Source organism: Gossypium hirsutum, chromosome D09 (genome assembly GCF_007990345.1).
Source record: "Gossypium hirsutum isolate 1008001.06 chromosome D09, Gossypium_hirsutum_v2.1, whole genome shotgun sequence".
NCBI classification, from domain to species: Eukaryota; Viridiplantae; Streptophyta; class Magnoliopsida; order Malvales; family Malvaceae; genus Gossypium; species Gossypium hirsutum.
This window is the reverse complement of record NC_053445.1, coordinates 52,867,321-52,877,571: the sequence shown is the minus strand read 5'-3', so window position 1 is coordinate 52,877,571 and position 10,251 is coordinate 52,867,321. Positions and strand designations below refer to the sequence as shown.

At 30.5% G+C, this 10,251-nt stretch overlaps 2 protein-coding genes across 2 annotated transcripts; both read left to right on the top strand.

Moving 5' to 3' along the window:
* The first annotated feature begins 932 nt into the window (after positions 1-932).
* LOC121221039 (long-chain-alcohol oxidase FAO1) lies at positions 933-5,823 on the top strand. The gene is made up of 3 exons (XM_041101382.1): positions 933-1,336; positions 3,075-3,347; positions 4,035-5,823. The coding sequence occupies exons 1-3, from the start codon at positions 1,094-1,096 to the stop codon at positions 5,763-5,765; spliced, it is 2,247 nt and encodes a 748-aa protein (XP_040957316.1). The 5' UTR covers positions 933-1,093; the 3' UTR covers positions 5,766-5,823.
* A 1,660-nt stretch (positions 5,824-7,483) lies between these two features.
* LOC121220792 (cell number regulator 2) lies at positions 7,484-9,636 on the top strand. The gene is made up of 4 exons (XM_041100266.1): positions 7,484-7,569; positions 7,676-7,747; positions 8,636-8,845; positions 9,581-9,636. The coding sequence occupies exons 1-4, from the start codon at positions 7,494-7,496 to the stop codon at positions 9,634-9,636; spliced, it is 414 nt and encodes a 137-aa protein (XP_040956200.1). The 5' UTR covers positions 7,484-7,493.
* The last annotated feature ends 615 nt before the right edge of the window (positions 9,637-10,251 follow it).

The following is a 10,251-nucleotide window of genomic DNA, read 5'->3' as shown; positions in this document are numbered from 1 at the left end:
AAATACACGATATTTTTGTTGAATTGGTTAAATAAAAAATTTAAAAATCATGGTGGCTTATGTTTAAATATTACCGTTTGTTGATTTAAATTGATTTTTAAATTTATACAAAATGATAAAAATATTTTAAAATAATATTAATTATATTGTAAAAATAAAAAAAATATTTTTTAATTAAATTAATGTCTGATTAATTCGTAACTAGTACAATAATGATTCCTTCTGCATTAAGGGAGAACAGCTAGCATTAATAGTTGTAAATTATTTGTTGACTAGTGCTCAACAACCTTTTTAAGTGCAATTATTAATAATGTATCGAAATAATTAGGGTAAATTATATCTAAAATTATTAAATTATTAGTAAATTTATATTTTGGTCACTCGATTTAAAAGTTATAAAATGATTATTGAACTATTCAAAAGTTTTCATTTAAGTCAATGGGTTGTTAAGTGTTTTTTCTAAAGAAACATGACTAATGAGTTCCAAGCGATGATTCGGCGATCGATATAATAGATTAATACTCATCAACGAGTAGAAAAACATACCTTAGGTCCAATTTGATTTGTTGATCACTATCGGAGATTGGAGAAGAAAGTTGTTTGAATTTTAGTTCACAGATTCGTGACGTTCAAATATGTTTTATGGGGAAAAAACTAATTAAATTGTAATAGAGAAAGAGAATGACAATGCAAACAAAAAAAGGAAATACAACATCGATTTTAATAGTCCAGTAACTTAAACGAAAAATTTCAAGTAGTCTAGTAGCTATTTTTATAACATTTTGAAATTAAGTAACCAAAACGTAAACTTACTGATAGTTTAGTAATATTAAGTATAATTTACCTAATGATTATATGAATTAATTGAATTAAATCCAAAATTTTAAATCATATTTTTTTCTTTTTTCTTTTGGTTAATTTACAATTATAGTGGAACTTTCATTTTCAAACGGTTGAACTTATTTTTTTTAATGGAATTAAAACACCACAATGATTATCCTCCAATTTTCCCACTTTCCACTATTTTATAAATGATTGCAAAGAGAAGGCAGAAATCATTTAGTGTTATCAAAAGTGGAAAAGTGGGAGAGAAATGGGAGGAAAATTAGGGAAGGGATTTATGAAAGGAGGGAAAATAGAGGAAATAGAAGGAAAGAAATATGATCATGGGTTTTCTTCAGCTGAAGTAAACACACTGGCCGCCATAGCTGAAGCTTTGTTCCCTTCTTTGCCACCTTCTTCTTGTTGTTTTGAAAGACGAGAAAACCAGACAATAAGCAAAGCTGTTCGATCTTTCATGGAAACTTCTGCTTCTCAATCCCCAACACCGGACGAGGTAAAAAAGATAAGCTTTTTTGGTTAAATTGTGGTTTTGGTCCTTGTAACTATGCTTGAATTTGAGATTTAGTTTCTCTCTCTACATTTGTAATGTCAATCGTACAAATAGTTAATGCATTAGTTATATTTTGTTTAAAACAAGGTTGTTTGAATCAAACCGATTAGATTGAGAATCGATCGAGTTACTGGTTCGAAGGATATTGAATCGGGTGAATTGGGAATCGGGCAATTGAATCGGATTTTTAATATTTTTTATTTTCTAGGAACTTTTAATAATTTATTTAATCGAATTAAATAAATTAATCGGATTGGCTAGACTGGTAAATCGGTGACTTGATTGGTTCGGTCATCAGTTTAGTTCGAAAAATCTTGGTTTAAAACACTGTTTTCAGAACTGGATTGAATTAGTTGGTTGAACTAAGAATCGGTTGAGGTATGAATACAGAATAAGGGATTGGATGGTTAAATCGATAATTGAACTAATTTTTTTTCTCTCTCTCTAAATATATATTTTTTCTATTTTGTTAGTAATTTATTCAATTAAACTTCATAAATTGATCAGACCGATTCTGAAAAAGTTGGTTTAAAATGCTCACGTAAATATTTTTAAAATACACTTATTTTCAATGTATAATGCTAACATATTAGTGTAGGAAGGAATGTTTTTTTTAAAAAAAAATATATTATGTTGGCATTTTAATGGAATAGTAAGTCGGTGTCAAAGGGGCAAGCAGGGGTTCCGATATCTCCTAAAATGAGATTCTTTTTTTTTTTACCTTTAAAATTTATGAAGTTCTAAGTCCGTGTATGGAGAAATTGCCCTTTAACATTTTAAAATGATAAAATTTTGAATTAATCGTTTAAAATTAAAAAGATATAAGCTATTAAAATAATAAATTTACATTTTTAACTCTCATAATATTATATAATTTAATTATGTCTTAGAAAATTGTTTTGGCTCCACCTTGTCAATTATTCGTCAAGTACATTTCCATCTTTCTTTGTTCCTTATTCATAAGGTGAAATTGTATTATGATCCCCTTTAAAAACAAATCATAATTCACTTTTAAGTACTTGGCATAAAATTTTGGTCTTATACCATGATTTCACTCTTAAATTACATTGTTTTCTCAATTTGATATTTATTTATTTTTTGGTCCTATTTTGATACTTGAAACTATTAATTTCGTCCCATTTTACCTTCAAAATTATCAGCGTTGTGTACCACTTTCTTATTAAAACTCTTTCTTTTTTCTTTTGGGTAAACTAAAATTTTGGTCTTATATCATGGTTTTTTCATTATGGTATCTAAACGTTGTTATTGGAAACATTTTTCTTCTTTTGGGGTAAACTAAAATTTTTGCCTTACCATGATTTGGCCCTTGAACTTTTTTTTTGTTTCAATTTGACACCTAAATTTTCTTTTTCTCATTTTGACACCTAAAACTATTAATTTCATCCTAATTTACCTAAAAATTATCATTATCATTATCATATGCCACGTTATTATTTGAATTTTTTTTCTTTTGGAGTAAACTGAAACGAAAATGAAAATTTAAATATTAAAGTGGGAAAACGAATGTACTTTAGTCTAAAATTTTTAACTTTAATTCCTGGAAATTTATAATTTTTATGATTTTACGCCTAAAATTTTCTATTTTTTTTCATTTCATTGCTTACATAAAAAAAGAAAAAAATGAGAATAAATTTCAAGATTTATTGATTTAATTTTACAGGCAGCAGAGATGTTGTGGAAAAGATTATTCATTGAATGTGTGGTGGTAGTGAGAGTTGTATTGTTGTTGTTATCAACAAAAGTAGGAACTTTGTTGCTTTGTGGAAGCCATTGTTGGGGTAAGGAATGGCCGTACATTAATGGCTTCACGAGCATGCCATTAGCCAAAAGGGAGCAAGTTTTACAAGCCTGGTTTAAGCATCGTTTCTTCACTCCCTTTAGGGTCGCTTTCCTCTACTTCAAAGTCGCCATTCTTTTCACCATCTTCTCACGGGTTAGTACTTTTTCGATTTAAAAATTCTATTCCCATTATCGGCACTAATAATATTTTCAATCTAAGGGTTAAAGATATAATTTTACCATTTACTTATTTTATAATTTTATATTTTTTAAAGAGATTAAATCATGATTTTATTATTTTTTGGGAAGGCTAAGACCTTTAGACTACTCGCATATAATGTAACGTATTTTATTATTTTTATTTTACGAGTACAATTTAATTAATTAACTTTTTATATTCTAATTAAAATTTAGCATGGAACATGATATCTTGTTATTTAATTAAATAAAATATATTTTATTATTAAGTATATATTAAATTATTGATATATATAGCTGAGGGTAATTTAAAAATATAGCTGGAAATATATTTATATATTTATTTATTATTTTTAGATAACATAAATTACCTAATGTATATAAGAGAATAACATTTTGCTCAACTCCCTCAATTTCGAGTCAGTTTTTCGAGCTTCAATGAGTAGATGAAGTTTTTAAATTATAAGTTAACTTAACCTCTTAAAAATAAAGAATTTTAGAAGATTAATCTTTTTAAAATATTAAAATAATAAATATATATAAAATAAAATTATATTTCTGACTTTTGTTTTTGAATATACGAACTGACACTCGTATTGGAGATTGTGAAATCAAGTTCTAAAGGTAACAATTTGATCCTCAGGTGGATGAAAATGGTGAAAACCCAGCATGGGAAGCTATTGGGTATAACATAGACAAAGTTGAAAATGTTCCAAATGAAAGACCTCTTCAACAAGGAATTGTTGAAACAATGCATGTAATAGACTCCATTGATCTTCACAAATTATTAACAGAGAAAGGCCTTCAAGTTACACAAGATCCCCACAAAAACGCCATCAAAATCAAATGCGACGCCGTAATAGTCGGTTCTGGGTGCGGTGGCGGTGTCGCGGCGGCGACGCTGGCTAGTTCGGGTCTGAAAGTGGTCGTTTTAGAAAAAGGAAGCTATTTCGGCCCAGCAGATTATTCCCCTTTCGAAGGTCCTTCAATGGAGAAACTATACGAATTAGGAGGCAGCCTACCGAGTATCGATGGACAATTCGCGATTCTCGCCGGCTCCACCGTAGGCGGTGGCTCAGCGGTTAACTGGTCAGCTTGTATAAAAACGCCGGAATCAGTTCTTAAAGAATGGACCAATGAGTGTAAAATCCCAGTTTTTGGGAGCAACGAATATGTTTCCGCCATGGATATCGTTTGTGAGAGAATCGGTGTGACAGAAGACTGTGAAGAAGAAGGGTTTCAAAATCAAGTTCTTTGTAAAGGGTGTAAAAATCTCGGCTTTGATATCGAAAAAGTGCCGCGAAATTCCTCCAGCCGCCATTACTGTGGATCTTGCGGCTTTGGTTGTAGAAGAGGGGACAAGAAAGGGACCGACAAGACATGGTTAGTGGATGCTGTTAACAATGGCACCGTCATTTTAACAGCCTGCAAAGCAGAAAAATTCATGTTGGAACAAAACACGACAATGATCAGTACGAGAAAGATGAAGTGTACGGGCGTTATTGCAACAACATTAAACAAAAACATTACGAAGAAACTACAAATAGAAGCTAAAGTAACAATATCAGCTTGTGGGGCACTTCATACGCCACTTTTGATGTATTCGAGCGGACTTAAAAACCCGAACATCGGCCGAAATCTCCGGCTCCACCCGGTTTTAATGTCGTGGGGTTATTTCCCGGATTCCGATTCCGATATCGAAGGTAAAGCTGTCGATGGTGGGATCATCACATCGGTTCATAAAGTGTTGGGACCAAACAACAATGTACAAGCCATTATTGAAACACCATCATTAGGACCAGGACAGTACACTGCTCTATGCCCTTGGGTATCCGGTTTGGACTTCAAACAAAGGATGTTAAAATTTTCAAGAACCGCTCATTTGATAACAATTGTGAAAGACCGAGGGTCCGGTGAAGTTCATATGGGGGGACGGGTAACGTACAAGTTCGATGCGACCGACCGAGAGAATCTCCGAGCGGGGTTGAGACGGTCGTTGAGGGTTTTGGTTGCGGCCGGTGCGGTCGAGGTCGGGACTCATCGTAGCGATGGGCAAAAGTTGAAGTGCAAAGGGGTGAGCAAAGAGGAGCTGGAGGAGTTTTTGGACACGGTTTTCTCGGTAGGCGGACCGTTGTTCTGGGGCGACAAATGGATGGTTCACACCACAGCGCACCAAATGGGGAGTTGTAAGATGGGGAGAAATGAAAAAGATGGGGGTGTTGATGAAAATGGGGAGAGTTGGGAAGCTGAAGGATTGTACGTTTGTGATGCAAGTGTGTTGCCTACTGCTATTGGTGTTAATCCTATGATTACTGTTATGTCTACTGCTTATTGTCTCTCTAAGAGAATAGCAGCTAAAATACAAAACTTTTAAAATATGTCATAATTACTTACACTTTTCATAAATTTGGAATTTAATCCTTTTGTTTTTACTTTTAAGAATTTAATATCTCTATTCTTTAGACTTCAAAATTCATGTCTAATTGTTCATACTATTAAAATTATTTTGTTAAATTTAGATTCATTACAACATTATCTTTTAGTTATATTGCTATCAAGTCAGGTTTTTTCTTTAATTTTAAAATGTCACACCAAAATTTTTAACAAAAAAAAGTTTTAATAGTGTTAAGAATTGAGCCTCAATTTTAAAACTTGAAAAGTTGAGGATTAAATTTTTGAAAATACAAAATATAAAGATTAAATTCTAAATTTATAAAAAGTATAAAAGCTTATAGTATATATTTTAACCAAATTATAGTGTTTTGAATTGGATTTAATCATTCACATTGGAACTACATTTTATGGAAATGGGGATCTTCGAAAAACTGTCCAAATACATGATGATACAAATAAAATTAAATATACAAATTCATTATTATATTTTGTTTATGCGAAAATTTATCACTTTTAGAAATATTTACAAAAAGAAAACTTAAAACTTTCCCAAATATGTCAAATGGTTATAAAATAAAATTTCAAAATTAAAATTAGTATGAAAAAATCGAGAAATGAATTGAACCAAATCAAACCACGAGTAATTTGAAAAATTAAAAAAACTCGATCGAATTGAATCAAACTTATCCAATACGCTACATTGGGGCAAGAGAAGTCTTGCCCCCTAAAGAAATAGAAAATCTATTTTTAATCTCTCTAAAAAATTGAAAATTTTAACATAAAAGATTTAAGCTTTTTAATCACACTTTTACCTCTCAAAAATTTATAATTCAATTATGTCTCTTAAAAATTAAAAAATTATAGTTTAATCTTTTTAGAATTTGTAAAATTTTAAGATAAGATAATGATAAAATATATTATTTGGTGCCATTAAAAAATTTATAATCTAATTCTAACCTCAATTTTTTTTAACTTCACCCTTATGTTAAGCAGATACCACATATTTGAATCTCGTTACACCCAACCCAAGTTCAAGTAACCCTAAACTTTAAATTCTATATAAATTCTAATTCAATCATATCCATGAACAAGATTTAAATCGATAGACGATAAAAGTACCACGAATACCCTTGTAGTAGAAGCAAGATTGCATTTTGCCCATCTACTAAAAGAATGGGTAAATTAGTCACTGTAAGTTAAATCAAGAACAAGATGATCATTCTATTAAAATTTTCATTCATTTCTATAATTAAAAACTGATAATTGTATGTCAGAATGAGGTACATGTTTCAGACCAGTGTAATTGTCTGATTATTTTGTCAATCAAGCCAGTTTTTAACAGTAAAAATAAATAAATTCTTTTTTTTAAAAAATCTAATTTTCTCCATAAACAAATAAAATGCACTACTTTTATGACACAAGGACAATATATGGCCATATAAACCAAGAACATAATGATAGTCCAAAACGACATATCCGGCCATTTAAGAGCTTATTACAAAAATATTGTCTTTATTAGCCTATAATAAATAATAATAGTACAATTACTATGTGTATATATATTATATGATTGCAGGCTTGAGACGGTAGATAATTTTGTTAAATTCTTTTATCCACCAAATGCCAATGCCAATATGCTATAAATTACAATGCATGGATCAAATTGTTAATCACCTAATTTGGTCTCTTTGCGTTTGAGAAAATTATTATGAACATCTTTCACCGCCCTCAGCCACCTAAGTGGTCGGCATCTCTTTGCGGTTGCGGAGGCGATATCGGAACCTGTAAGTTTACACATTTATCTTTCAAATACGATTGCATGAAACGAATTAAATTAAAATCGGATTTGGTTTTCAAAATTTTTTATTATCTTTTGAACTCGAAATGCAGGCTGCATAACATGCTGTCTCCCATGTGTCACCTTTGGCCAAATAGCTGAAATGGTTGATCAAGGACAAAGCAGTAAGAACATATTTGAGGGAGGTCGATTAGTTTTGAAATATTTTTTATTGGGAGTTGATACAACTCTCAATGAGTTGATATTTTTCTTAAGTGCTTGAAGTTGTCTCAAGAAGTGGTGGATTCATCATCTATCACGCGAGTATTCGCATTCGGTAATGTTTAAATCCTTGCCCCTTAAATAATAACAATGGACAAGTGTAGATAAAAGAATCATGAAGCCCTTATATTAAGAGTTGTATTGTATTTTGCTCACTCTATTCAAAACAAGTGTCAATTAGTCCTTGTTCATTAGATCAAATAGCAAACTAATCTTTCTATGAAATATTTCATTTATTTTTATTATTAAAAATTAGTCCTTGTACATCAACACAAGGTACATGTGGCGCGCTACGTATCACTGTTTGGCTATTCCATCAGTCATGTCAGTTTTTTTATATAAATACAAGTAGATGAAATTATTAACAGAAAGGGTTAATTTGCCCATTTTTTTAGTATAAGGAGCAAAATACAATTTGACTCTTAATATAGGACCTCTATGGTACTTTTACCGATAATTATGCTACCACTTGATCAAGCTATCAAGCGTGTATGCTCATGTCTCCTTGATAGATGGCAGTCCTTTCCAACAAAGCGTTCTCGCTCTATGAATCCACCACCTTCTTATATTGCCTCAGACTCTTCGCAGAGTTGGGAAACAAAACTTTGGCTAGGATCAATACTAACCATTTGAAGGGTTAGGCAACTTCCAATAAACAAGATTTTGAAGATTTTTTTAAATTGGCCCCTCCTCGACAAATTCCATTATCATATCTCATCGGCCTCTTCGACAAACAGCCATTAATGGTGTGCCTGATACATATTTTTTTTTTTGTTTTGTCTGAAAAACAGCTTGCGTGCAACAAGGTTGCATATATTGTGTATTGATGTTGTTTTCATGCCAATGCCTACTGTCGTGTGTTTATAGAGAGAAACTAAGAGCCAAATTCGGGTTGCCAGCTGAGCCATGCCATGATTGTTGTGTCCATTTTTGCTGTGAATCATGTGCTCTTTGTCAAGAACATGCTGAGCTCAAAGCTAGAGGCTTTGATCCTTCCAGAGGTTGAATTTTTTTCTCTGCCTGATTTTATAAATACATGCTTTATGGGTCGAGTGAATTCAGATTTTAAAATTATTAGATTATTTCGAGTTTAGTTCATTTCGTTTCATGTTTGGATTTTAAAATTATTGAATTTTGAATCAAAATATTTTAAGTTCAAATTCTTTCGAGTTTTTTGTTCCAATTTTTTTAAGTTCAGATTAGTTTTGAATTAGGATCTGTTTTGAATTGAAATCAATTCAATTTCAGATTGACAAGTATAATGATCAAACCTATCAAATTGGACCGAAATGAGCCTTAACAAGCAAAATTATTTAGTAATCAAATTTGTCTGACAAGCAAATTTAGGGACGTCGGGTAAGAAAATCGAAAAACCAAAAATTGTCTGACAAAGGTGTTTGGATGATTTATGAAACACCAGTATAAAAATCACAATTATTCTAAATGAACCAAATTTCCTTTTTATTAAATTAAATTTATAATTAATTTTAATTTTTATGATTTAAAATTTAAAATTTAATATTAAAATAGTGAAATTAACTTAAAATTTTTAATATAAAAATATTTTTTAAAAAAACTTCAAAACTTTACTAAATAATATCTAAAAATTTAAAGAATAAAAACTAATTTTATGTTAAAAAAAATCCAAATCCCAAAATTAATATACAAAATGGAAAATCGTAAAATCTGCAAAAACTTAACCAAATTCACCCTTAATGCAAATGTATATATTGCAGGTTGGAAAGGACCAGCAACTGCTCCACCAAGCATGCCTCCTACAATGAAGAGATAATCAGCAGTAGCTATCAAAGGAGATTACATCAATTTCTTAATTACATATTTACATCATTATTAAATCATATTTATATTTTGAAGAATATATGTAACCTCTTTTAAGGCCAAGCACTTCGACTGTTGAATTTTATATTTTATATTTTTAGTTTTTAATTTTATTTTGGTTGTATGCCTTTGTTTTAATTATGTATACGTGATTATTGAGTCGATGGATAAAAAGCACTCGTTTAAAGGCATAGTTTTTTTTGGATTTTAAATTTAGTCTAAACCCCTATTATGTAATTAAAGATGTTCAGGGCTAGATTGGATCCAATCCATGAATGATATTTGTCCAAACCTTTTTGAAATTAAATTTTTATTTTTATTTTTATTTAAAAAAACGAAAATAGAGATCAATCTTTTTTATTTAAGTGTGATTGGATCACCTCAAAGCTCATTTTAATAAAATGTTATACTTATTAAAACGATACTTTTTGGTCTACAAAATTCAGAAAATAGGTTCGAGAGTCGATTACGCACGAGAAATGATTAACACCCTCGTGATGTCCAAAATTAGTACCTAGTAGATTACCTAATGTCTTAATGTTGAGAATTAAAAAATTGAAAAGAATTT

Bases quoted from the DNA above. Each gene is read 5' to 3' on its own strand.
- LOC121220792 (XM_041100266.1), top strand. From the start codon at position 7,494: ATGAACATCTTTCACCGCCCTCAGCCACCTAAGTGGTCGGCATCTCTT. The intron at 7,570-7,675 runs GTAAGTTTACAC...CTCGAAATGCAG, and splicing joins CGGAGGCGATATCGGAACCT to GCTGCATAACATGCTGTCTC. The intron at 7,748-8,635 runs GTAAGAACATAT...TCTGAAAAACAG, and splicing joins GGTTGATCAAGGACAAAGCA to CTTGCGTGCAACAAGGTTGC.
- LOC121221039 (XM_041101382.1), top strand. From the start codon at position 1,094: ATGGGAGGAAAATTAGGGAAGGGATTTATGAAAGGAGGGAAAATAGAG. The intron at 1,337-3,074 runs GTAAAAAAGATA...TTAATTTTACAG, and splicing joins AATCCCCAACACCGGACGAG to GCAGCAGAGATGTTGTGGAA. The intron at 3,348-4,034 runs GTTAGTACTTTT...TTTGATCCTCAG, and splicing joins TTTTCACCATCTTCTCACGG to GTGGATGAAAATGGTGAAAA.